The sequence below is a fragment of the Urocitellus parryii genome, chromosome 11 (assembly GCF_045843805.1).
Source record: "Urocitellus parryii isolate mUroPar1 chromosome 11, mUroPar1.hap1, whole genome shotgun sequence".
NCBI lineage: Eukaryota > Metazoa > Chordata > Mammalia > Rodentia > Sciuridae > Urocitellus > Urocitellus parryii.
The window spans coordinates 8,241,304-8,268,872 of NC_135541.1; the positions used below are offsets into that span (position 1 = coordinate 8,241,304).

At 46.0% G+C, this 27,569-nt stretch overlaps 1 protein-coding gene across 1 annotated transcript; it reads right to left on the reverse strand.

Annotated features, from left to right (window-relative positions):
* Positions 1-500: 500 nt before the first annotated feature.
* LOC144249165 (PRAME family member 12-like) lies at positions 501-25,388 on the reverse strand. Its single transcript, XM_077791368.1, is given in 8 exon segments — positions 501-1,104; positions 1,887-2,026; positions 2,333-2,462; positions 20,255-20,446; positions 21,257-21,382; positions 22,217-22,287; positions 22,384-22,512; positions 25,368-25,388. Coding segments are annotated over 8 exon segments (1,413 nt in total).
* Positions 25,389-27,569: the final 2,181 nt, after the last annotated feature.

The window sequence follows — 27,569 nt, forward strand, 5'->3', positions numbered from 1 at the left end:
CCACAGAGTAGATGGCACAAATAATGGCCAAATATCAGTTTGATACCTTGAGTTCCCAGGGCTGAACCTCATTGATCACCAAGAACCCAGGGCCACCTTTCTCCATAAGCACCTGGAGAATCCCAAGGTTTAAATTAGAAATCCAGGTAAATCCATCACACAGGACATGAGAAGACTCACCTTGAGATTCTGTTCATTTCTGACTATTTATTTATGGACCATCCATGAAAAAAAATAGCTTCTTCATATGTGCATGAAGCCTAAGTCCCATTCTAGAAACCCAGGTCGGTAGTTATGACCCTATACAGACATATATGGCTGTATGCAGAGGGTCCAGTCTTCAAGGAGTTCCTTCCAATGTGTCCCCTGCTTCAGTTTCCTTTCCCCATCCACATTTCAAGCAGTGTCTGAAATGCTGGGCTCTGAGTTTCCTTCACAATCATACTACATCCTGGTTATACTTCCAGTTGCCTAGAAGACAGCTTTTTATGCACACCCAACTAGGCAGCTGTTGGACAGGAACAGTGAATGAGGCCCTGGTTGTAGAGTAACACAACATTGAGGCCACATTGAGGACATGGGACAGTACAGAACACAAGGGCATTTGGCTGCCTAAAGTCCTTCAATAGTGCCGTGAGCTCAGCACACAGTTGGGAACATCTCCCTGAGTGGATGGCACTCTGTGCATCATAGCTCTCCAGAGGGGCAGGGTACAGTTCTATGCTCAACTGACTCACCCTGGCAGTGTGAAGCAGCAGGTCCCTCAGGACTGACATGGAGATGCGGTTCCCCAAAAAGCACAAGATCCTGAGCTGAGAGCAGTGGCTCAGGGCAGGCAGGATGGCTTGGAGCTGGGAGTCTGTGATCTCACAGGCTTCCAAGTCCAGGCTCCTCAGGGTGGCTGCAACAGTCTCCAGAATAATTTGGAAGGGCTCCGGACTGAAATTGGTCAGTTTGATGCCCCTTAGATCCAGTCGTCTGAGCTGGCTGGTGTTTGGGCATCGGGAAAGGTAATTCCAGTTAGAATCTGAGAGCGGGCAGTTGGTTATTGAGAGGGCCTCTAGGGGGGTCTTAGGTGCCTAAGGAGAAACCAGGCAGTTAGTTCTGAGGGAGAAAATGAATTGGCCTAAACCCAATGTCTCCATGGCCATCCGAACATGGTTGACATTTTGCAGAATCTGCCCGTTCAGGTAACCCCATTTCAGTCTGAGCCTTTTACCACCACTTTTGTGACCAGGTGGATCCACCATCTCTAAGACCCCCATCCTCAAAAACAAGCAGAAAGCCACATCTCTGGTCAGAGGAGGTCAAGGGGAGTCATGTACGAACGGTAAACCAGGCAAGATGTGACAAAACCTACTGGGGTTAACCCCGGCAGGGTTCACACCCTGCTCCCTCAGCAAGGCCTCCATCCCTGCTCCTCACCCTGGACTGCAGATTCACTACCTGGAGCTCAGAACCGCCTTCCTTACATGAGCATTAGAGGTGGGTCTCTGTGCTCCCAGCTGGAGAGCACAGAGCTTCCATGTTGGGTGTACAGGTGTAGGACTTCCCCTCCTTCATTGCCCTCTCCTCTACCCTGCTTTGCACCTCTGTTGCTAGACAGGCCTCCCAGAAAAGGATCCTCACCCGCCCTCACTAGCTCCTGTTCTCCCCAGCTGGCTTCTAAGCAGAGTTTTGCTTCCCAGACCATGAACCGTGGTTTAATCCTTTGCTCTAACACAGGTTAGGAGATCGAGCTTCAGGATACAATAGAAACCGATGATGGGTTATTTACCTTCCAGTGTCTTGTTCACCACGAGAGGGTCAGTGGCTGGCACACAGTAGGTGCCCTTTCATATTTACTGATACTGCAGAGGATGCTCACCCCCCTTACTCACCCCAGCACCTGCTCCAGGTGGCCCTCGAGGAGGAGGACAGCATCCACACAGAACTTCCGCAGGCAGTCCATCCTGAGGAACTGTGAGGTGAGCTGGGAGAGCAGCCTCTCCTGCTCCTCTGGGGAGCTGTGGGCAGGCACGCGGACCTGGGAGACAAGCAGCTTCCTCAGGTTCCTCATCTGGCCCAAGAAAGGAGCATAAGCAGCCAAGGTGGAGGGCGCCCAGGTGCAGTGCACTTCCACCTTCTGCACAGAGTCCAGCTGCAGCAGTCTCAGGACCTTCCTGGTGTGGCCAGTGGGTTTCCCAAAGATCGTCAGCCTATTGCAACACAGGTGCAGCCTGTCCCTTCTCTGTGTGACCCACAGGAACAAGTGTTTCAGGAATTCATCCAGGGTCCTTTTTGTGAGGTTCAAGTTTATGAAAACGTTGAAGGGTGGCTTAGCTAACATTGCTGGACCATGTTTCCGCATGTGATTCTTCTTCATGTCCTCTGGTGAGCAGGCATCGACCATGGCTCCTGACCACATCCTCCAGAAGTTGTGGTGAACATTCCGCAAATCCAGCACCTGCAGTTTCCACCTCCTGCAGGGACCACAGCAGAGTCTCAGCCCTGAGGCCCCTTCCTTCCCCTCTCAGCTGCTGCCCCCTGCCACACCTCTTTCTTCTGTCTTGCTTTTCTCCACCCATGTCCCTCCAATACAGGCTGCTGACCCGACCTGTAGCAGCTGAGTGAGGGGCAGATTCAGCCCTCTTTAGGGGTCACCGCAGCTGCCACAAGCACCCTCCACATCAGGGTCACATTCCCAGATGGGGCTCAGCATGGCCAAGGCCTCTCCAAAACCTCTCTGGTGGCACTCTTCAGCACCCAGTCTCCCCACCCACAGCCATCACTTCCCTGGTCCCCAGGGTTTTTCCAGGCCACCTGGGTCCCCCTCACCTGGGGCGATCCTGCTGGGCAAGCAGCAAGTCCAGCCCATCCAGGGCCACTCGGAGCATCTCCTGCTGTGGCTGCCTCATCAGGGCCCCCAGGGGCAGGCAGGTGAAGGGCCAGGCCTGCACCATTTTCTTCAGGACCTCAGTGTGTCCCCTGCTGAAGGCCTCCACAAAGAGTGGTGGGAAGACCTCTATGGGCAGGTCCTCTAGTTCCAGGACGGCCCTGGACTTGTCGCTCAGCAGGCTGCGCCCTGCCAGCTCCAGCAGTGTGGGTGGGGACTAGGTGCTCATCCTGGGGAGTCTGAAAGAAGAAGGATCCTGGAAAATGGTCCAAGGAAAAGGCCACTATCTCATACATGTGCAGCCACTGGTAAGGGGTACGGGGGAGTCTAAAAGCTCACATCACCCGTAATAGGGGAAAGCCTTTGATTATTATTTTGTCCTTATAAAATGGGAAGTGGAGTGTCATAACGCAGTAGGCTCCTCAGTTTCAACAACTACCATGGCTGGGAAAGGACTAGCCCTCAAATGGATGATGTTACTTATAATTTTAAAAAATTAAATATGCAATTATAAAGTATGTACCCATATTATAAAAGATTGGAAATTACAGCAGAGTCACAGGATATCTGTTACCCATGTGAGATTCTGCCATCTTCTGGGGAGTGAAGAGACAAAATGAATTAGAATAGAGTCTGTGAATTGTTACATAATATGGTTTTAAGGTTTTTGTTTAATATGTTTAAACAAATTATAAAATTACAAAACACATAGGCCATAAAGTATCATGTTTTGGAGGGATAGTATTGGGGATTGAACTCAGGGCATTCAACCAATGAGTCATTTCTTCAACCCTGTTTTGCATTTAGTTGGAGACATGATCTCACTGAGTTGTTTAGCACCTGATGTTGATGTGGCTGGCTTTGAACACTATTCCTCCTGCTTCCTCAGCCTCCTAAATTGCTGGTTTTATAGGCATGTGCCACCAAGCACAGCAAAAAGTATAATTTTAAGGATGCACAATATAAATATTTTTATTATCAGAAAATAGAATTCCAGGGCTGGGGATATGGCTCAACAGTAGTTCACTTGCCTGGCATGCGTGGGGCATTGGGTTTGGATCCTCAACACCACGTAAAAATAAAAAATAAAGATATTGTATCTACCTAAATCTAAAAAATAAATATTAAATAAAAATAAATAAATAAATCTTCCTTTAAAAAATATAATTCTAATCAATTAGATTGAAATAGGATTGCAATCTACTTAAGTAATTTAAAAGTGGGTGGGGCTGGAGCTCAGTGGAAGAGCAGTTGCCTAGGACATGTGAAGCACTGGGTTTGATCCTCAGCAGCACATAAAAATTAATAAATGGTGGGCTGGGCATTAGGTCAGTTGGTATATGCTTGCCTCATATGCACAAGGCCCTGGTTTTAATCACTAGCACTGCCAAATAAATAGATAAAAGAATGCAGTCCATGTAAACTTATTTATTTATTTATTTATTTATATTAAATGCGGGACCTGTGTGCACAAGCCTATAATCCCAGGGGCTCCGGAGATTGAGACAGGAGGATCATGCATGCAAAGTCAGCCTCAGCAGGAGCCGGGCTAAGCAATTTAGTGAGATCTTTTCTCTAAATAAAATAAGAAATAGGGCTGGGATGTGGCTCAGTGGTTGAGTGTCCCTGAATTCAATCCCTGGAACGCCCCCCCCCAAAAAAAAAAGAAAAGAAAAAAAGAAAGTGGAAATCTTAATGTTCAGGATAAAGGTAAAACCACTGAGAGGCAAACCCTAAGTCCTAAATTGGTTCATGAGGAAAAACAGAAAATTGTTCCTGAATTCCCACAGGTGAGGAGGTGAGGAGGTGATGCTCACGGCGATGTGGGACTTACGGGATCTGTCCAGTTGTGCGGCGTGCTCAGAGTCTCAGCATGTCGTGATAGTTCTCCTTGGGCTCCAGGACTCTTGTGTTTCTCCTCTGGCTCCGCAGAAACTTTTATGCACCTCCCAGACCACGCCCCCACCTCCACCTTTTGACTAGTATCCAATCAGAAAGCAGTATCTAATCACATTCCCCAATCTCCACCCACGTAATCCTGATCGGATTTTCTTTCTCCAGATTAATTGACTGAATCCCATGTTTTTGCAGGAGGGCAGAATCAGGGAGAGTGAGGGCCAGGGTTGCCTCCGTCCATGCACTCCACACGGAGGACTGAATTTTGCCCATATGTGACTCTCCTGTTCCTGCCTGGAAGACAGAAAAGTACTGAATCCCTACAGTAAGAAAAAACAAAACCCCCCAAATATCATTGTGATATCTTTGCCATATCCAAAATATTTTTTAAAAAATTTTTCCTAAAGATTCCATAGTAAAACATCTTTTTGAAGATACTAGCGTCATCCACGAAGAAAACAGATGGAAACCAGGTGTCCAACAGTCACGTAGGTGTGACATTACCTTGCAGTAGATCAGGGCCACTCAGGAGGAAGAATGGACATCAAGGGTGAAATCAGTCTTCTAGACTTGGGGGAAGACTTGTCCTGTTTGTCTGTTTGAACTGGGGATTGAACCCATTGGTGCTCTACCACTGAGCCACATTTTAGGCCTTCTCCCATTTTTTTGGGGGGGGGGATTTTAAGACAAGGTCTCACAAAATTGCTTAGGTCCTCACTAAGTTTCTGAGGCTAGCCTCAAACTTCCCATCCTCTTGCCTCAGTCTCCAGAGTCACTGGGATCACAGGCATGGGCCACCATGCCCCACCAGATGGAAAAATTGAAATGCAGAGAGGGTGGAAACTGTGGGCAACTTGGAATGTTGGACAGAAAGACACAGGTTTGGATACCAGGTGTCCCTGACTTCAGGACAGCCACCACCTGAGAGCCTTCCCTCAGAATCAGGGACCCCCAAGGCACATCTCCCAGGCAGTTCTCAGGGCCCTTTGGGCTGTGAGAAGTACACAGACAGAGGAAAATATGAAGAGTCTAAAAAGCATAATTCAGGAATTGAGGACAGAGAGACAGAAAGAGAGGGAGTGCTTGGATGGTGAGCCATGTGAGGGGAGGACTTACAGGGGAGATGTAGAAGGAATGGTTTGATTGGCAGCAGTTACAGAATTGCATTTCTGCTTCGTTGTTCTGTCTTTGTGTTAGTCAGCTTTTTCACGCTGTCACTAAAATACCCAACCCCAACAACTACAGAGGAGGAAAAGTTTATCTGGGGACTCATGGTTTCAGAGGTCTCAATCCAAAGACTGCAGGCTCCATTGCTGGTGGCCTCACCTCCAAGGTGAGGCTGAACATCATGGTGGAAGAGTGTGGCAGAGGGAAGTGGCTCACATCATTAGAAAGCAGAGAGAGAGAGAGAGAGAGAGAGAGAGAGAGAGAGAGATGGCCCCTTGCCAGATACAAAATATACACCCATATTCACACCCCAAGAATCAGCTTCCTCCAGCCACACTCTACCCACCCCCACTTATCCCTAATCCCATCAGGGATTGATTCACTGAGTAGGTGAAGGCTCTAAACCAATCATTTCTCCTGGAAAACAGTGTCATATGTGAGCTATTGGGAGACACAGAATCTAAACCATTATTGCTCTTTAGGCTCCACAACAATTGAAATCTAGTCTCTGACTGAATTCTAAATTTCTCTGCCATTTGTCTGTGTGTAGCCAGCTGAAAGGGTGACTTCACACCACAGCCCTGCCTTCTCTTACCACCCTTGACTTGGTGCAGGAGGCAGGTAGATGTTTCTGTCAACCTAAGTCACAACAGACAGTGGCTCTCCAAAGAACAAGGGTAGTCAGACATAATAGGGCAGGAATGCAGGACTCCCAAAGAAAGATGAGTCAGAGCCCCATCCAGGAGGCAAAGGGAGACGGGGTGTCAGAGGCAGCTTTGAGTCAATTACCACTGGCTCCACAGACTCAGTACCAAGGGTGGCCTCAGTTCAAGGACAACAGGCAGCGACTGGCCAGGTGTCCTCCTAGAAAACATGGGGGTACATGGTGGGGTAGTTTTATGCACAGCTGAGGTTGTGGCTGACTGGTTTGTGATAGTTGTTGCACGAGGCAGTGCTGCCCACTGACCTTCTCCTCACAGCACCCTCGCTCCCCCTCATCAGGTTTTCACACACGTTACTCCCTGTTGATTTGAATGTCATTTATTTGTCCCTCTTGTGATGAAGATCTTTTCTCCTGAAGCATCTTGAATCATCCATTCTTTGGTTAGGGTTTGATTCTATCTTAGTGCCAGGATGCACTTGTCCTGGTTGGTTCAGTCCCCACTGGGGGAATTACTGGATGACTAGGAATCAACATAGAGACCATTGAGCCACATTTGAGCAACAGGTGGTTTTTCAGAGAGTGGCTCTCAGGCTCCCTCTACCTGGAAGTCACTGTTAAAATCAATTTTGTCTGTTCAATAGGCCTTGGCTCTCTCATCTCCAGGTCCAGGCCTCTGATTTTCTGTTGGGAGCTGGATTTTGCAGAAAGTTTATTGTTTAGGTGTTCGTTTTAAAAAAAAATTGGTGGTGATTTTATTTAGTTTTAATTTTCTCTAGCAGTGGGGATTAAACCTAGGGAGGGTTTAACACTCAGCTACATCCACAGCCCATGTATTTATTTATTTATTGAGACAGGTCCCTCACTAAATTGCTCAGATTGGGGTCAAATTTGAGATCCTCATGCCTTAGCATCCTAAGTAGATGGGATTACAAGTGTGCAGCACCACACCCTATTTTGATTTAAAATTTAAAAAGGTAGAGCATTTGCCTAGCATTCAGAAGAACCTGGATTTGCACCCTTGCATGAAAAGTATAAATAAATATATAGATAAATAAATAAGCAAACAAAAAAAATAAGAAACCTGTGTTCAAGAACACTATTTAGAGTTGTTTTTCTTCTTTTTCATTTCTTTCTTTTTTGAAAAACTTTTTTGCATGAAGCTGATTATAGTTACTTTTATGGAAAAAATCTGAATGGTTACACTTTCTGATAAACACTTAGAATACCCATGCTTAAAAATGTGTTGATAATTTGCTTTAACCAGCTATTAACAAGGTAATTTGATTGGCATACATTTTAATATAGTTTCCTGAAGTATGTCTGAAAACATATGAGAATGTTTATGAATTTAGTGGAATTTTGAAGCAAATATTAATAAAAGAGCCAAATAAATGTAACTTGAACAAGGTTATATCCTGTCTTATTTGACAGGGCTTCCCATCTCACAAATTAGGCTAATTGCCTTAATGTCTTTCTTCTAGAATTACCTTGAGAAATTCTGGAGCCCTGTGGAACATCCCAATGTTAGCTCAAGGTCAAGTGACAATGTAGAATCTGATCCTAGAGAAGTTAGTCAACAATCTCAAAAGGTTTAAAGCACTTAATGAAAGTAAGGGCCTAGATCATTATGAAACATAAGTAATTTAGCAAAAATGCTGAAAGATTTTGAAACCTAATATAGAAAGTTGTGTCATAGGAAACAATAATTCAAATTTTAACAGAGATGACTCAGTTTTTCTTTTTCCAAGTAATCAGAGACCTTCTTAAAACCAACCTGAAGCTAGGAAGACTGAGAGTTCAAAGCCAGCCTCAGCAAAGGTGAGGCACTAAGCAACTCAGTGAGACCCTGTCTCTAAATAAAACACAAAGTAGGGCTGGGGACATGGCTCAGTGGTCACGTGCTCCTGAGTTCAATTCCTAGGATCAATCAATCAATAAATAGTAAAAGGTTACTCCCCACAGCTCTAGGACTGAGCATTGAACCAGGAGCACTCTGCCACTAAGCCACACGCCCAGTCCATTTTGTTGTATTTTGAAACAGGTTTGCCAAATTGCCAAGTCTGACATGAATCTTGCCATCCTCCTGCCTCAGCCTTCTGAGAAGGTGGAACTACATGCATGGCTCATCTCACCTGGCTTCAAATGTACTTGTTAGAGTGCAGCTATTTGGTGGTTGTTCATCTGGAACATTCCACATGAAAGCTATCACCGTTTTGAATTATCTTTGGTATCATTTGTCCACCAATTTCCAAATGTGCTTGAGAGTGAACCATAATAATCTCAGTTGGAGTGCAGAAGAAAGGCTCTCCTGGCATTCCTTGGAGTTTGCAGGTCCCATTCTGTGTTTTACTAATCTCTTAGGAGCCAAGAGAAAAAATCTGATGATCTTTTTTGGAAAGTCAGGGGTTTGGAGGCAGTGTGTGTGTGTGTGTGTGTGTGTGTGTGTGTGTGTATCTGTTTATGTGGTTTTGGCAGAGTCCTCCTGGAAGTTCCTTTGATCAAAATATCAGACTTAAGGACCTTCTCTTACATGGTCTCCTGCCTCCACTTTTGTCAGGTTTTGGTACAAATAAATTCATTTTGTTTCTGCAGAGTTTCATAGTAGCATCCTCAGTAGGGACACTGTGGTCATGGAACATTCTCAGCCTTTACACGGTCACCGTTGGCTCCCTTGAGTTGTCTGAATCTGATGGCAATCATTTGGCATGCATGTGGCTGCTGGATCGTGTGTGTGTGTGTGTGTGTGTGTGTGTGTGTGTGTGTGTGTATAGTACTGAGGATTGAACCTGGGACAATTTACTACTGAGCAATACCCCCAGCTTTTTTTTTTTTTAATTTTGAGGCAGGGTCTCTCTAGGTTGTCCAGACTGGCTTGAAACCTTCAAATCTTTAAACAATAAGAAAACAACTAACCCAATCAACAAATGGGCCAAAGACATGAACAGAGACTTCTCAGAGGAGGACATACAATCAATCAACAAGTACATGAAAAAATGCTCACCATCTCTAGCAGTCAGAGAAATGCAAATCAAAACCACCCTAAGATACCATCTCACTCCAGTAAGATTGGCAGCCATTATGAAGTCAAACAACAACAAGTGCTGGTGAGGATGTGGGGAAAAGGGTACTCTTGTACATTGCTAGTGGGACTGCAAATTGGTGGGGCCAATTTGGAAAGCAGTATGGAGATTCCTGGGAAAGCTGGGAATGGAACCACCATTTGACCCAGCTATTGCTCTTCTCAGACTATTCCCTGAAGACCTTAAAAGAGTGTACTACAGGGATACTGCCACATCGATGTTCATAGCAGCACAATTCACAATAGCTAGACTGTGGAACAAAACCGGATTCCCGTCAATAGATGAATGGATAAAAAAAAATGTGGCATTTATACACAATGGAGTACTACACAGCACTAAAAAATGACAAAATCATGGCATTTGCAGGGAAATGGATGGCATTAGAGCAGATTATGCTAAGTGAAGCTAGCCAATTCCTAAAATACAAATGCCAAATGTCTTCTTTGATATAATGAGAGCAACTAAGAACAGAGCAGGGAGGAAGAGCAGGAGGAAAAGATTAACATTAAACAGAGACATGAGATGGAAGGGAAAGGGAGAGAAAAGGGAAATTGCATAAAAACAGAAGAAGACCCTCAATGTTATACAAAATTACATATAAGAGGTTGTGAGGGGAATGGGAAAAAAAAAACAAGGAGAGAAATGAATTACAGTAGATGGGGTAGAGAGAGAAGATGGGAGGGGAAGGGAGGGGGGATAGTAGAGGATAGGAAAGGTAGCAGAATACAACAGTTACTAATATGGCATTATGTAAAAATGTGGATGTGTAACTGATGTGATTCTGCAATCTTTGTAATGTTTTGAACAACCAATAAAAAAAAAGAAAGAAACCTTCAAATCTCCTGTCTCAGCCTCCATGTTGCTGGGATTATAGGTGTGCACCATGGTACCTGGCCATAGAGCATTTAACACCTTTGAGAGATTGCATCACACCAGGAAGAAGCACCACACCTATGAGGAGAATGATAGCCTCGGACTGCAAAATTTCTCTGGATGAAGATTCCCAGGAACCGAGATTTATCCAACTGAATAAGTCCATGGTGGAGTGTGTTCTCATCTCATGAAAAGCACCCATTTCTTCTTGAAAAACTTTTAGATTTTTATGAGAAACATCACTTTTCACGAATTAGGGCACAAACTCCTTTCTGATGAACAGCAGGACAAAGAGATCACTTCCCCTCTGGAGTGTGCCTGAGGCCAAATCGCTCTCAGACTGCACTGCTAGTAGGCAATTCAAAGGTTCAAACTGTAACAGTTGCTAAAATATTATTAAGTGAATTTTCCAATTTAGAGATTCCTACCTGAGGTAAAATTTCTCCTACAAAAGAATCCCTTCAGAGGATTGGTACTCTAGTCCATTTTCTGTTACTGTCATGAAATACCTGAGACATGCTTTTTTTTTTAAGAGATTTATTTAGCTCACAGTTCTGAAAGATACAAGGCCAAAATCAGGAAGCCCCCTTGGTTTGGCCTGTGGGAGGAAGCCAAAGAACAACCCGGGGCTCAAGGTCAGGCTTGTAAACAACTCTCAGAGGGACGGGCTCAGCATCCCAGGAGAACCATTCCTTTCTAAGAACACACAAAGCTTCCATTACCTGAAGCTTTGAGGGATAAATTGCACCAAACCATAGCATAGGGATAGAGCTAGATGAGATCACAGCCATCTCAGTCATTGTGGCCAGTTTGCCCACCAGCTGATCCCAAGCCCTAGAGGCCAACAAAGTTGTTAACAATCAAGAAACATGTTGTTTCAGTCACTGATACCCAGACTTTTACTTCTCTTTCGACATCTATCTTTTACTGGGGATTTACCTCCCCTCACTTTTTATTTTTTATTTTGAGCCAGGATCTCCCTGAGTTCCTGGGGGTCTTTACATGTTCCCAGGCTGGCCTTGAACTTGCCATTCTCGTGCCTCAGCCTCCCCAGCTGCTGGGATTCCAGGCATCCCCCCACCAGTCCTGGCCTGGCCTGTTTCTTAATATCCACTGACATGTCAGACACAGTATAGTTTTTGAGAATGTCCTGGTACTGCCCCAGTGGAAGTCCACTGTGTTGCTGTTGCTTGAGATACTTCTGCCTTTAGTCTCCAATAAGGGTCTTAAACTGTTTCTGGTATTAGGAAAGAAAAATGGAATTTATCATTCTTGGGGGTTCATTGTCCATGCAAACAAAACAAAAGAAAAACAAACAACATATGTTTACTAGATAAAGACCACAGAGATCCAGGTTTCCCACTCCTGTAATTGCAGCAACTCAGGAGGCTGAAGCAAAACGATTGTGCTCTTGAGGCCAGCCTGGGCAGCTTAGCAAGGCCGTGTCTCAACATGAAAAATGAAAAGGACTGGGCATGGAGCTCAGTGGTAGAGCACTTACCTAGAGATCCTGGGTTCCATCCCCTGTACTGAGACAGACAGGCAGGAAGGAAGGAAAGAAAGATAGACCTGTGTGAACACCAGGAGTGAATGGTGGGGTCTTAGGGACAGGAGAGATAGAAACAGGGCCAAAGGCATCTGTCCCTGTCTCCATGGTGGCTGTCATCTGGAGCCTTTTGGTTCCTCCCAAAGTGGGGTATTTCCCAGGCAGCTTCAACCCTAATCAGTTTCTATGTCTCTTGAGCCCATAAGGGAATTCTCTGTAGCATAATGAAAGGAGAGAGTTTGAGTAACCGCCAATCAGCAGTTGGGGAGCATCAGAGTTAAAGAGTTGAGCACGTTCATGCAACCTGTCAGACGCAAGTGCCTATGGGAAAATGCAGAAGGGTTCTTTGTTGGTGTGTGTTGGTGTTGCAGCTCCAGAAATTGAATCCAGGGCGCTGTCCTCCGAGCTCCACCCCTAGCCCTTTTTATTTATTATTATTTTTAGCTTCAGTGCAAATTTATTCTAATTTGTTGAAAATTGATAAACCATATCATATTGTAAAACTCAAATCACCAAAACATTCTTTCCCATTCCCCATATCTCCACTCTCTTCGGTTATCTCAGTAAATGACAGTCTCTACAATGAATCTCAAGTAACTAGAACTTTTTTTCTTTCATTATCTATCTATCTATCTATCTATCTATCTATCTATCTATATATCTATCATTCTAATTAGGCAAATATCACAGCAGAATGCATTTTGATTTACTGTACACAATTGCAGCACAACTTTTCCTTTCTCTGGTTGTACACCATGTAGCATCGCACCATATGTGCAGTCACACATGGCGCATCCCTTTTTAAAATTTGAGATAGGCCTTGCTATCTTACACAGGCTGGCCTGGAGCTTGTCATCCTCCTGCCTCAGCCTCATGAGTGGCTGTGATTACACCCAGAGAGTCCTTTTGGTTTGTTTTTGTTGGTTTGGGGTGTGTCTTTCTCTTTTTCTTAAGAAATCACCCATATTTGTTTCACTTACGTTTGCAGTTGAAACAGGCATAGGATTATTTTTAAGACCTACATGGTGGGCTGGGGATGTGGCTCAAGCGGTAGCGCGCTCGCCTGGCATGCGTGCGGCCCGGGTTCGATCCTCAGCACCACATACCAACAAAGATGTTGTGTCCGCCGAGAACTAAAAAATAAATATTAAAAAAAAAAAGACCTACATGGTGGTTTTAGCTGAGGAATATTTGAAGTCCAGCCTTCAAATTTGACTTGTATTACCTTTTTCTTGCTTTTGGGCATTTCTTGAGGCAGCTGAGCAAGAGGGTTGAAATGGCAAGGTGTCAGTCTCAGGTGCCACCCTTGACTTGGTGCTTGGACCTACCTGTCGGTAGATGTTTCTGCCACACAGGTAACAACAGAGAGTGGCTCTCCAAACACTGACTTTAGAAGATAGGGAATGCATGATACCCAAGCAAAGAGAGTCAGGGGGCCCATCCAGGAGGCAAAGGAAGACAGGGTTTCAAAGGCCATATAAGGTGCTTTGAAACCATTATTATTGGCTGCAACAATGCAGTAACAAGGGTGGCCTTGGTCCAGGATGACAAGAAGCTGCTGAGAAGGGTGTCTTTTCATAAAAATATAATTTTGTGCAGGATGCAGTGGTGCATGTGTGTAATTCCAGAGACTCAGGAGGTGGAGGCAGGAGGATTGCAAGTTCAAAGCCAGCAAGAGCAACTTATTGAGGGCCTAAGCATCTTACTGAGACCCTGTTGCAAAATAAAAAATTAGAAAGGGTTGGGGATGTGCTTCAGTGGTATAGGAACCCAGGGTTCAATCCCCGGTACCTAAAAAATTTTAAAGAAAGAAAAATATTTTTTATGTACAATTTGTGGTGGATTTTGCATAAGGCTGTGGTTCTGTGAGTCTTTTGTTATAGCTCTGATTAGCAGGCAGTTGTGGTCCAGGATGCTCACTTCCTAGCACCCTGCCAGCCCTGCTGTGTTGGAATGGTGTCATTTTGATGGAAAACTTTCACCATTAGCTTCACCTGTAAGTACACAGTTGTTCACAGTTGATCAACATCCTCAGCAAGGACACAACCAGTGTTGGATTCCTTGAGTTGTCTGAAACTGATGGCAAAGGTTTGGAGTATGTGGTTGTAGAAATGTGTTTTGAAAGTAAAGTTACCACAATACTTGGAACAATCAAGAGATCTTTATTGCAGCAGTGCAACCGAGGAGAAAAAAGAGAAAGAAAAGAAAAAGAGAGCAATGGAGAGCAAAAGCAAGAGAAGAAAGAGAGAGAAAGAGCAAGAGAGAGGGGTCTGGCCCAAATCTAATGGGGTCTCTGGGTCTGCAAGCTGCCTTGTTGGCACAAGGGGGGTTGAGTGTTCAGCCTTGAGCAGGGGCTTGGGCATTTGGGCTTGAAGCAACAGGTGATAAAGAACAAGACAGAAGGGTTGGAGTGGCCAGGTCACCCTGCATCTAACTTTGTTAGGCATACCCTGCAGACAGCTTATTCAGCCTGTCCTGAACCTAACATATTTAAAGCCCTTTAAAGCCAGGAAGGCAAGCATGGCGACTATAAGAGAAATAATTTCCAATGGCCTAGGGAAAGGTATGCTGATCCTGCTTGCTTGCTTGATTGTTTATTTTTAGTATTGGAGATTGAACCCAAGGGAGCTATACCACTGGTTGCTAAAAGCTCAGTCTCCCTGATGCCAACCATATAAGGAATACACAGTTTTCAGAAAAAAGAAAAAGAATGTTTGTTAAATTGCTAGCAAAAGAGAAAATGTGGGAACTCCTGTTCCAAAGGCTGTGTTTCTGTCCATCAGCAGGAACAGGTTTTTTAAAAGAGCAGTTTCAGAGAAAATGACATTAGAAAGGAGAAACCAGAAAGAAGAAGATCATGGAGGAGAGGTAATGGAGAAGATTTGAGGGAGAAAAATGTGAGTTTCAAAGCTACAAGAGATATGTAAAAGAGCATCAAGTAAGCCCCTATTGCACACTTAACCAATTCCTAACCTGCTGTTTTTTGGAGAAACTGGGGATTGAACACAATGTTGTTTGACCACTGAGCCGTGTCCCAGGTCTCTTTTGTTTTTTATCTTGAGACAGGGTCTCACTAACTTGCGTAGGTTGTGCTTGAACTTACAATCCTCATGCCTCAGCTCCTGAGTTGGTGGAATTACAGGAGTGTGTCACTGTATCCACTACAATCTATTAAAAAAAATACCTGTGCTCCCAAAGGATACAAGGGCAGAGAGGACTGTTTTAAATGAGTGTTAGGAGCTCGATATGGGATTCCCACAAAGTAGGCCACAAAACAAGTGGTAAGAAAGACCCAATAGAGTTCAGTCCATTTTGCAGAGAATTGAGAGGAGGTGGCGGGCTTTTGGGAGTGAGAAAAGTACCAGGTCACCAGGAGACAGAGTGGGAGAAAGAGAAGAGGCAGAATTGGCTTTGCCAGAACAACATCCCTGTGTTGCCAAAGAAGGATCCTAGTGTATACAAGAAGGGGCCAGAAGAGATGAGGAGCAAGGGGTAGTGGAGAATCAGAGGGTGGTGAGCTGAGCAGGGAGGTGGGCTGTCCATACAGAAGCTCAAAGGGGAGGTGTCGAGTGGCTTCTTTGGGAGGGGCTGTGACAGAGGAAGAGCCAAGGAAGGAGTTTAGTCCAGTCTAGATGTAATTCAAGGGGCAGTAGACATTGAGGGAAGCTCCATTTGCCAAAGTGAAGGCTCTGATGAGGGCCACAAGTTCAGCCTGCTGATATTGGGAGTGGAGGCTCTTACACAACTGAGGCTAGAGAGACTGTTGCCTACCCTGCCTTGTGAATTCCTTCCTGAAGGAAGAAGGAGCCATCTGGGAACCAAGACTCAGAGTGAACTTGCGAAGGAGAAGGGATGGGAAGGTTGAGAATCTTGGTGCTGGGCCAAGATCGAAGTTAAATTTTGTGTATCAAGAAAAGATTTCTCACTGCCATCTCTAGGGGGTAGACTTGTGAGGAGGAGGGGAGGAGAAGGGTAGAGTCACTTCCCCATGGGAGCCGGTGTGTGGATAAAGAAGAAGAGCCCTAGGTGAATGGAAAAAGGTGTGTGGTCATTGTCCTGGGCCCTCAGACTAGAGTCCAAACCAGCTCAATCCTCAAAGGGGAGAGAAAGTCTGTAGGATCAAGTCTGCTCTGCAAAGAGAGGGACAGCATCAGCAAGGAGGGAGAGCAAGTGTCGTGATTGGGCAGAAAATGGAGGAGGTTTTGACCAATGTGAATGGGCTCGTGGTGTGAGGTGATGGAAGGACTGGAAACGTCCACCTCAGAAGCGGGTCATGGGAAGGTACCTGCCAACAGAGTAGGGGATGGTCCTAAGGTAAGGGTGAGGGTCAGGGGAGCAGCAGGTGAGTCTGAATGGAAGCATCTATGAGGGGAGAAGCAGAGCATAGTCCCCAACTTTGTGACGATGTCCCTTCCCATAAGGGGAACAGGACACTGTGGAATGACCAAAAAGGATTGAGTAAAAATTAGAAAGCCACAAGCACAAACAAGGCTAGGTGTCTGAAAGGGTTGGTAGTCGGCCCCAGAACACCCTGAGGACTGAATATGTAGCCCTGGTGTCTAGGAGGAAGGAGACGGGCCTACCTGACATACGCAGCGTTACCCTGAGTTTCCATGGAGTGATGGCAGTGGTTGGGTGATGGGGACCTGGATCTTTTCAGTCCTCTGCAGCCTGTCCTAAGAGTTAGAAAGGGCAACCCAAAGGGCCAGGTGGCTGGGACCCCCCATGTGCTCAGGGAATGTGAACAGCCCAGTGTCCCTCTTGATGATATTTAGGACAAAAATCCAGAAATTATGAGGCTTGGGACATGTATGAGCCCAGTGACCCATCTGACCACATTTAAAACAGGGTCTGAGTGGTCCTGAGGGACTGTCCCATGGGCCAGTGACACCAGGGACAAATGGCTTGAGCGAGCATCTGCTATCAGCTTTGGGATTGAGAAGCCCCCTCTCAAAGCATCTGTCGCAAGGAGACAAAATTGCAATGAATGCAGTCCAGGGGAGAAATAACGCATGTCCACGTGCTTTTGCCCCTTTTTGTGCTTCATTTACTCAAATTACTCAATGCAATATCACTATATAGGTTCTTTTTATTTAATATTTATTTTTTAGGTGTAGATGGAAACAACACCATGACTTTATTTTATGTGGTGCTGAGGATTGAACCCGTGTCCCACCCATGCTAGGTGAGTGCTCTACCACTGAGCCACAATCCCAGCCCTCTAGAGGTTCTTAATCAAGAAAATGACAATCCTTAATGGTAGGCACCCCAATAGACATTATCAATTCACAGCAAACAATTTTAGATTAATTTTAAGCATTGCAAACACACTTAATCATGAGAGGCTAATGACAGACATTTCCTCTGCATACTTATTCTTCTCAAGCCTTCTTGCTGAGCCAATCCCCCCCGCCCAAACACCCTTTATCTTGTAGGGGAACCAAAGAGTGCTTCTCCCTCCCTGTTATCATGGGTAGATTTTAGGAGTCTCTGCTGTGTCCAACTTTCTCTTTTCTTTTTAGGACTTATAAGTTTCTTGGTTATCACCTGGATGGCCATCTTAAATGACAGCTGCCATTTTAAGGAAAACAGTTCACTTTCCTGACCAATGGTGTTTCTGAGAAAGGCTCACCAGCATTCAAATTAAACAATGCATTTCATTGTGTTCATATGGGCTCTGGTTCTCCTTACAGTTAGATTTTTTTCAAATTAAAACTTCCCCCTGGAGTCATATCAATATTGGATTTACTTATTCATTTATTTGTTCACATACATTTGTGGTTCTGGGGATGGAATCCAGGCCCTTCCACACGCTAGGCAAGTGCTTTACCATTGAGCTATGGACCCAGGCTCTCAGTTATTTCTTATGAAGTTCACTCATTTCTGAAGAAAAGCATGGGTTCTGGGTCCCTAGATTGTACAGGTGAAATTGGCCAGTGTTCCAGAAGGGGATCTAGACGTATTGATGCAGATGCACAAAGGAATGTGCACCTTTCAGTAGCAATCCAGAGAGTGGAACAAAGTCCCCTTCTGACCCAGCCACGCTTACACACCCGGTCCTGTTCGTCATGACATCCTATAGTTGTGGGCTGTCTCACAGCACAAATGAACCTAGAGTCAAAAGATGAGGAATTCAAAGAGCAGTCTGGGTGCTTTATCCCTAGGGCTGTGTGGGGACACATGCAGCTCTCAGTCCTTATACAATCCAAGGAGTCTGGACACACCAGAATATCTTCAAGTCCCTTTTTGTTCATGAAAACCCTTAAAACAACCAGTGCTGACACATCTCATATTGCAGATCTTCCATGCCTTTATTTGATCCTAGAATCCAGCAGCAGAGCAGAATGAATGCTGTTCAGAACTCCCCACCCCACCCACCACACATGCAAGTTAGACATAGAGCCAGAGGAAAGGAAGTGTCATAAAGAGGGGTGAGGCACACAGATCCCTGTGTGGGGGACAGATGGGCTGGCTGTGTAGGACCTGGACTCTGCTACCTGTTCCAAGAGTGAGCTGCAGTCTGCATACACATCCAACTGGGTTCTAGTTCCCTGTGTATGGAGAAGCCTTCAGGCCAAAATTAGAACTTGTGCACAAGCAGCTTTGGGATAACTCAAAAGAAGATTGGGTGGACCTCCTTCTCCTCCTTGGATGGGAAGCTAAGGCTAAGGTCACTGCATAATCCCACCAGCCTGAGTCCTCAGCAGGAGTCGTCATTTAGGGGATCTTGGTCTAGGACCAGGCAGCACAGGCTGGGCCACCCTTTTGCCCACAGCCACCTCATCCTTACTCATCCTCTGATCATCTGCTGATTGAAAGCCTTGTGTCCCTGGGTAGGAAGAGATGGGAAGTGTTAGGAGAAGATCTGTCAGTTATGAGCAGCCTTCTCCCCCACCAGGAGGTGGTAATTTATAAAGTTTTATTTAGACACATTTGCAAGTGTGACCTACCTATATAATTCTACTATTTTGATGAAAGCTAATTTGGATGGTTTCATTGGCCATGATTACATTGTTTCAGAAAAGACTTTGTAGCAGCATGATGGGCAAGGTTTTGTGAGGCACAGAGACCCTATTTTATTCTCATTGCATCCAAAGACCAAGACACCAAGTTTCTAGGTCTATGTGGAGACCCACAAGGATGGACAAACCTTGACTGTCTGGGTGGCACTGAGGTCACCTGAGAAGGGCTTTTTGAAATTTTACTGTCCACTTAGAATGCTCCAGGCCTCCTGTGTTCCCCTACATAGATTATGCCACAGTGTAGCCACAGATAATGAACTGATTTCAGTTGGATGCCTTGAGTTTTTGGTAATTAACCTCATTGATCACCAAGAACTTGGTGGTATTTCTCCATCAGCCCCTGGAGAATTCCAGTGTCAAAATGAGAAAACTAGGTAAAACCATCATGGAAGATGTCAGAGGACTAATCTTGAGATTCCTTTCATTTCAGACTATTTATTTATGCACCATCCATGAAACAAAATAGTTTCTTCATATGTGCATAAAGCCTAAATCCCATTCTAAAAATCCAGGTCCCTTGTGATGACTCTATACAGACACATATGACTCTATACAGACACATATGTCTCTATACAGAGGTTCCAATCTTCAGGGGCTTCCTTCCAATGTAGCCCCCAGCATCTGATTCCTTTCCCCATCCACACTTCAGGCAGTGTCTGAAATGCTGGGCTCTGAGTTTCCTTCATGATCCCTCTACATTCTGGTTATACATCGAATTGCGTAGAGGGCAGCTTTTTATACACACCCAATTAGGAAGCTGTTTGACAGAAACAGTGATTGAGGCCCTGGTTGTAGATGAATATGTAGCCACATTGAGGACAGGGCAAAGTATAGAAAATAAGGACCTTTGGCTGCCTAAAGTCCTTCAATAGTGAAGTGAGCTCAGCACAGAGTTGGGAACATCTCCCTGGGTGGATGGCACCCTGGGCATCATAGCTTTCCAGAGGGGCAGGGTATAGCTCTATGCTCAACTGGCTCATCCTGGCAGTGTGACAGAGCAGGTCCCTGAGGAACAACATGGAGATGCCATTCCGGAATAAGCACAGGGTCCTCAGCTGGGAGCAGCGGCTCAGGGCAGGCAGGATGGCTTGGAGCTGGGATTCCGTGATCTCACAGGCTTCCAAGTCCAACCTGTTCAGGGTGGCTGCAACAGTCTCCAGCAGAATTTTGAGGGGCTCTGGACTGAAATTGGTCAGTTTGATGTATCTCAGATCCAGTTGTCTGAGCTGTCTGGTGATTGGGCAGCGGGAGAGATAATTCCAGTCTGAATCTGAGAGCGGGCAGTTGGTTATCGAGAGGGTCTCCAGGGGGGTCTTCAGGTGCCTAAGAAGGAACCAGCCAGTTAGTTCTGAGGGAGAAGATGAATTGGCCCAAACCCAAGGTCACTGTGACCATCTGAACATGGTTGATATTTTGTAGAATCTGATCATTCAGGTCACTCCATTTCAACCTGAATCTTCCACCACTACTTGTGTCCCCAGGTGGGTCCTCCATCTCTATGAATGTCACCCTCAATGACAAGCAGAAAGCCACATATCTAGCCCCAGGAAGTCAGGAAGAGTCATGTGCCAAAGGCAAATCCATGAAAAATGTGTCAAAACACACTGGGGTTAACCCCTGCAGGGCTCACTCCCTGCCCCTCAGCAAGGTCTCACTCCCTGCTCTTCACTCACAACCCCTGAGTCCTCACCTGGAGCTCAGACCTGCCTTCCCCAGGAGGGCATTAGAAGTGGGCTCCTCTGCTCCCAGAAGGAAGACAACAGGGCTTCATTGTTGAACAGGTACAGGTGTGGGGGCGTCCCTCCTTCAAAGTCCTCACCTCTACCCTGCTTTGTACCCCTGTCGCTGGACAGGGCTCCCAGGGAAGGAACCTCACACCCACCTCACTAGCTCCTGTCCTCATCAGCTGGCTTCCCAGAATGATGTCACTTCCCAGACCATGAACCCTGGTTTAGCCCTTTGCTCTAACACAGGTTAGGAGATGGAGCTTCAGGATACAACAGGAACAGGTGATGGGTTATTTACCTTCCAGTGCCTTGTTCACCACGAGAGTCTCAGTGGCTGGCACACAGTAGGTGCCCTTTCAGATTTGCTGATACTGGTCTGCAGAGGATGCTCACACCCCTTACTCACCCCAGCACCTGCTCCAGGTGGCCCTCAAGGAGGAGGACAGCATCCATACATAACTTCCTCAGGCAGGTCATCCTGCGGAACTGCGAGGTGAGCTGGGAGAGCAGCCTCTCCTGCTCCTCTGGGGAGCTGTGGGCAGGCATGCACACCTCGGAGACAAGCAGCTTCCTCAGGTTCCTCATCTGGCCCAAGAAAGGAGCATAAGCAGCCAAGGTGGAGGGCGCCCAGGTGCAGTGCACTTCCACCTTCTGCACAGAGTCCATCTGCAACAGTCTCAGGACATTTCTGGTGTGGCCAGTGGGTTTCCCAAAGATCTTCAGCCTATTGCAATACAGGTGCAGCCTGTCCCTTCTCTGTGTGACCCATAAGAACAAAAGAGACAGGAATTCATCCAGGGGCCCCTCTGTGAGGCACAAGTCTATGAATATCTTCAAGGGTAGCTTAGCTGCCATTGCTGCACCAAGTTTCAATGTTCGACTCTTCTTAATGTCCTCTGGTGAGCAGGCATCGACCACGGCTCCAGACCACGTCCTCCAGAAGTTCCGTGGAGCCCTCCGCAAATCCAGCACCTGCAGTTTCCACCTCCTGCAGGGACCACAGCAGTGTCTCAGCCCTGAGGCCCCTTCCTTCCCCTCTCAGCTGCTGCTCCCTGATCCACCTCTTCCTTCTGTCTCACTTTTCTCCACCCACTTCCCTCCAATACAGCCTGGTGCCCCCACTTGTACAGACTGGGGCAGGGGCAAGTACAGCCTCATTCAAGGGTCAGCACAGCTGCCACAAGCACCTCCACATCTGGAAGCCTTTCCCAGATGGGGCTCAGCATGGCCAAGGCCTCTCCACCCCTCCTTGCTGGCAGCACAGGAAGCCTGTGGAGCACACTTCAGCACCCACTCTCCCTGCCTATACCCATCCCTTCCCTGGCACCGAGGGTGCACCCTTCCAGGCCACCTGGGTCCCCCTCACCTGGGGCGATCCTGCTGGGCAAGCAGCATGTCCAGCCCATCCAGTGCCACTCTGAGCATCTCAGGCTGTGGCTGACTCATCAGGGCACCCAGGGGCAGGCAGGTGAAGGGCCAGGCCTGCACCATTTTCTTCAGGACCTCAGTGTGTCCCCTGCTGAAGGCCTCCACAAAGAGTGGTGGGAAGAGCTCTATGGGCAGGTCCTCTAGTTCCAGGACGGCCCTGGACTTGTCGCTCAGCAGGCTGCGTCCTGCCAGCTCCAGCAGCGTAGGTGGGGACTGGATGTTCATCCTCGGAGTCTGAAAGAATAAGGATCCTGGAAAATGGCCCAGGGAAAAGGCCACTATCTTATCCATTGCCAGCCACTGGAAAAGGGGTACTGGGGAGTCTAAATATCACCCCAACCTTAATGGGAGAAAGCCTTTGATTATTATTTTGTCCTTATAAAATGGAAATTGGAGTGTCATGTGACTTAATGCAGTAGGCTCCTCAGTTTCAACAACTACAGAGGCTCAGACAGGAGTTGCCCTCACATGGGTGATGTCATTTTTAATTTCAAAAAATTAAATGGGCAATTATAAAGCATGTGCCCATATTATAAAACACTTGGAAATTATAACAGAGTCTCACAGATGTCTGTTACACATGTGATATTCTGCCACCCTAGTTGGGAGGTCAAGAGAACAAACAAATGAGAAGAACAGAGTCTGTGAAGTGTTGCATGAGATAGTTTGAAGCTTTTGGTTTATTTGTTTAAACAAATTATAAAATTACAAAACTACATAAGCCTTAAAGTATAATTTGGGGGATGAGGCAATATTGGGGATTGAATTCAGGACACTCAACCAGTAAGTCACTGCCCCCAGCCATATTTTGTATTTTAGTTGGAGACAGGGTCTCACTGGTTTGTTCAGCACCTCGAGCTGCTGTGGCTGGCTTTGAACTCTAATTCTCTGGCCTCCTCAAACTCTGGAGGTGTGAGATTACAGGTGTGTGCCACCACACCCAACAAAACAGTGTGATTTTAAGGGCACACAAAATAAACATTATTATTATCAGGAAATAGAATTCCAATCAATTAGATGAAATAGGATTGCAATCCACTTCCTCTGTTAAGGACTTTTAGATTGGCTTTTCTGGAGCTCAGTGGAAGAGCACTTTCCTAGGACATGTGAGGCACTGGGCTTGATCCTCAGCAGCAGGTAAGAATTATTAAATGTTGGGCTGGGGACATACCTCTGTTGATAGAGTGCTTGCCTCTCATGCACAAGGCCCTGGTTCAATCACCATACCACCAAATAAATAAATGGATAAATAAATTACACTGTCCATATAAACTTTAAAAAACAACAATTGAGAAAAAGAAAAAGTGCCGGGTGTGCGTGTACAAGCCTGTAATCCCAGGGTCTCCAGAGAACTCAGACGGGGGATGATGCGATCAATTCAGCCTCAGCAAGAGCAGGTGCTAAGCAACTCAGGGAGACCCTGTCTCAAATACAGCACAAAACATGGATGCGGATGTGGCTCAGTGTTTGAGTGCGCCTTGGTTCAATAGCCCAAACCAAAGAAAGAAAGAAAGAAAATTGAAAGTGACATAAACCAAAGTGTAAATCCTAGAGTTCAGGATCAAGGTAAAACTACATTGAGAGGCCAAATCGACGTTCTAAATTGGTTCATGAGAAAAGACAGGGAAAAAAATTGTTTCTGAATCCACACAGGTGAGGCGGGAACGGGGTGGTGCTCAGGGCAGTGAGGGACTTACGGGATCGGTCCAGGTGTGTAGGGTTCTCGGAGCCTCAGCAGGCCAGGCTGGTTCTCCTTGGGCTCCAGGATTCTGTGTTTCTCTTCTGGCTCCACAGAAGCTTTTATGGACCTCTCTGACCACGCCCCCACCTCCACTGATCGACTGGCATCCAATCAGAAAGCAGTATCTGATCAGGTTCTCCAGTCTCCACCCATTTAATCCTGATCCCATTTTCTTCCTCCAGATTGATTGATTGAATCCAATCTCATGAAAGTGCGCAGAATCCGGGAGAGTGTGACAGTCAGGGATGCGTCCCTCCAGGCACTCCACACCATGGACTCAATTTTGTCCATATGTGACCCTCCTGTTCCTCTCATGAGACAGAAAAGCACTGAGTCCCTAAGAAAAAACAACACCTGAAAATAGCTTTCAAAGGGGTCTTTGGCCATATCAAAATTATTGGAATTTTTTTTTCCAAAAATTCCATAGAAAAAACAGCTTTTTGAGGACAGTAGTGTCACCCACGAAGACCACAGAATGGGAACCATGTTGACAACAGTGACACAAGTGTCGAGTTACCTTGCAGCAAATCTGGGCACACTCAGAGAGGAAGAGCAGACAAGGAGGGTGGAATCAGTCTTCTAGACTTAGGGCAAGACTTCTGTTTGTCTGTCTGTACTGGGGATTGAACCCATTGGTTCTCTACCACTGAATCACATCCCCTGCCCTTTTTATTTTTTGCTTTTATTTGGAGATAGCTTCTCACTAAATTGCTTAGGTCCTCACTAAGTTGCTGAGGCTGGCCTCAAATTTGCCATCCTCCTGCCTCAGTCTCCTGAGTTGCTGTGATTATAGGCATGGGCCAACATGCCCCTGATGGGGACATGGAAAAGCCTGAAATCCACAAAGGGTGGAAACTGTGGGCAACTTGGGAGAGAAAGACACAGGGTTGGACAGCAGGTATTTCTGACATCAGGAAGGCCACCCACTGGAGAGTCTTCCTGCAGAATCAGGGACCCCAGGGCACATCTCCCAGGTAGCCTTTGCTACAGGCAGTTTCCAGGGCTCTATAGGCTGTGAGAAGTTCACAGGCAAAGGAAAATTTGAAGAGCCTGAGTAAAAAGAGATTCAGGAATTGAGGAAGGAGAGACAGAAAGAGAGAGAGTGCTTGGATGATGAGCCATGTGAGGGGAGGACTTACAGGGAAGATGTAGAAGGAATGGTTTGATTGGCAGCAGTTACAGAATGGCATTTCTGCTTTGTTGTTCTGTCTTTGTGTAGTCAGCTTTTTCACGCTGTCACTACAACACCCAACCCCAACAACTACAGAGGAGGAAAAGTTTACCTGGGGACTCATGGTTTCAGAGGTCTCAATGCACACACAGCAGATTCCATTCCTTGGGCCCTCACCTTGAAGGTGAGGCTGACCATTATGGTGGGAGATTGTGGCAGAGGAAAGGTGCTCACATTATTAGAGAACAGAGAGGCAGAGAGATGGCCCCTAGCCAGATACAAAATATACACACCATATTCACACCCCCAATGATCAGCTTCCTCCAGCCACACTCCAGCTGTTCCCTGTTATCACCCAGTTAATCCCATTGGGAATGAACTTACTGACAAGGTTAAGGCTATAAACCAATCATGTCTCCTCCCAACCTTTGTCTCACAGGTGAGCTGTTGGGAGACACAGCATCTAAACCATGATAGACTTCTTGGGTATCTTGTTGGAAAATATCCCTGCTCACATCACAGTTGGATACTTACAGTTGGCTGAGATGATCTTTGGTTTCTGTTTCACATAATGACTTACCACAAATGACCCACATTTAATCTCCTATGTGTGCAGTGAAGTAGGGCTAAGGCTATTTCAGAGGCCTCATTGCTTTTTAGGCTCCACAACAATTGAAATCTAGTCTCTCAATTGAATTCTGAATCTCTCTGCCATTTGTCTCTGTGTAGCCAGCTGAAAGGGTGACTTGTCACGCCACAGCCCTGCCTTCTCTTACCACCCTTGACTTGGTGCAGGAGGCAGGTAGATGTTACTGTCAACCTGAGTCACAACAGACAGTGGCTCCCCAAAGAATAAGGGTAGTCAGACATAATATGGCAGGAATGCAGGACTCCCAAAGAAAGATGAGTCAGAGCCCCATCCAGGAGGCAAAGGGAGACAGGGTGTCAAAGGCAGCTTTGAGTCAATTATCACTGGCTCCACAGATTCAGTACCAAGGGTGGCCTCTGTTCAAGGACAACAGGCAGCGACTGGCCAGGAGTCCTCCTAGAAAACATGGGGGTACAGGTTGTGGTAGGTTTTATGCACAGCTGAGGTTGTGGCTGACTGGTTTGTGATAGTTCCTGCCATCAGGCAGAGCTGCCCAGGGACCCTCCCTTCACAGCACCCTGCTTCCCATTCATCAGGATTTGACACAGTTCCTGCCCTATTGATTTGAGCACCATTTTTCCCCCCTTGGGATGAAGATTTTTTTCTCTGGATGCATCACACAATGGTTAGGGTTTGATTCTCTCTTGGTGTCAAGATGGACTTGTCCTGGTTGGTCCAGTCTCCCATTGGAGGGAATTAATAGATGAGTAGGAATCAATGTTGAAACTCATTGAGCCACATTTGAACAAGGTGGGTTTGGAGGGAGTGGCTCTCCACCAGGAAGTCCCTGTTAAATTCAATTTTGCCTGTTCATTAGGCCTCGGGTATCTCATCTCCAAGCTCCAGCCTTTATTATTCTATGAAGAGTTAGACTTTTGCAGAAATTTTATGAGTACAGGTGTTCATTTTTTAAAAATATTTAGGCCTAGAATTTATTTATTTTTATTTTTTATATTTTGGCATTGGGGATTGGACTCAGGAAAGCTTTACCACTGAGCTACATCCTCAGCTTTTTTTTTTCATTTTTTTAATTCATTACTTAGTTAATTAAATTATTCATTTATTCTGTTTGGGAGCCAAGGTTTGAACCCAGGGGAACTACACCACTGAGCTACATTCCCAGCCCATTTTTTTTTAAAAAAAAAATTTGTTTTGAGACAGGATCTCACTAAATTACTGAGACAGGCCTTGAATTTGAGATCCTTCTGCCTTAGCCTGCTAAGTAGATGGTGTTATGGGGAGTCCCTCCAGAAAGCACTCTAAGTCTGAATTTGAAATCAAAAGAGAGCTTTACTTACCTGACTAGGGACTGTCACCCACCACAGAGACTCAAGCTCTGTGAGAGGACAGCAGCTTCCTGGTCCATCCAAAAACAGTATAAGCACAAAATCCACAACTCAGTGACTTGCTTATCATAAGCTACCAATCATAGATATTAAAACTTAATAAGTGGGGCCTCTGGGCTCTAGGCAGGACCAGAATTTTCCAGTCAGCAAGCCAGCACATTAGCTTTCAGTTCAGTTGAGCAGGGTCCTGGGTTCAAGCAGGTGCTAGACCATCACATCGTGAATTTTTTTGGGGGGAGTGGATCAGAAGGGCGAGAATGTACTTCAAAGTCATGTGACCCACAATAGCATTCAAGCCCTGGATGTAGCTCTCCATGACCACCACTGCATCCTGAGTAGGGTACAATCTGTGGGGTACAAAGTACAGAAAGGCAATTATTTTAA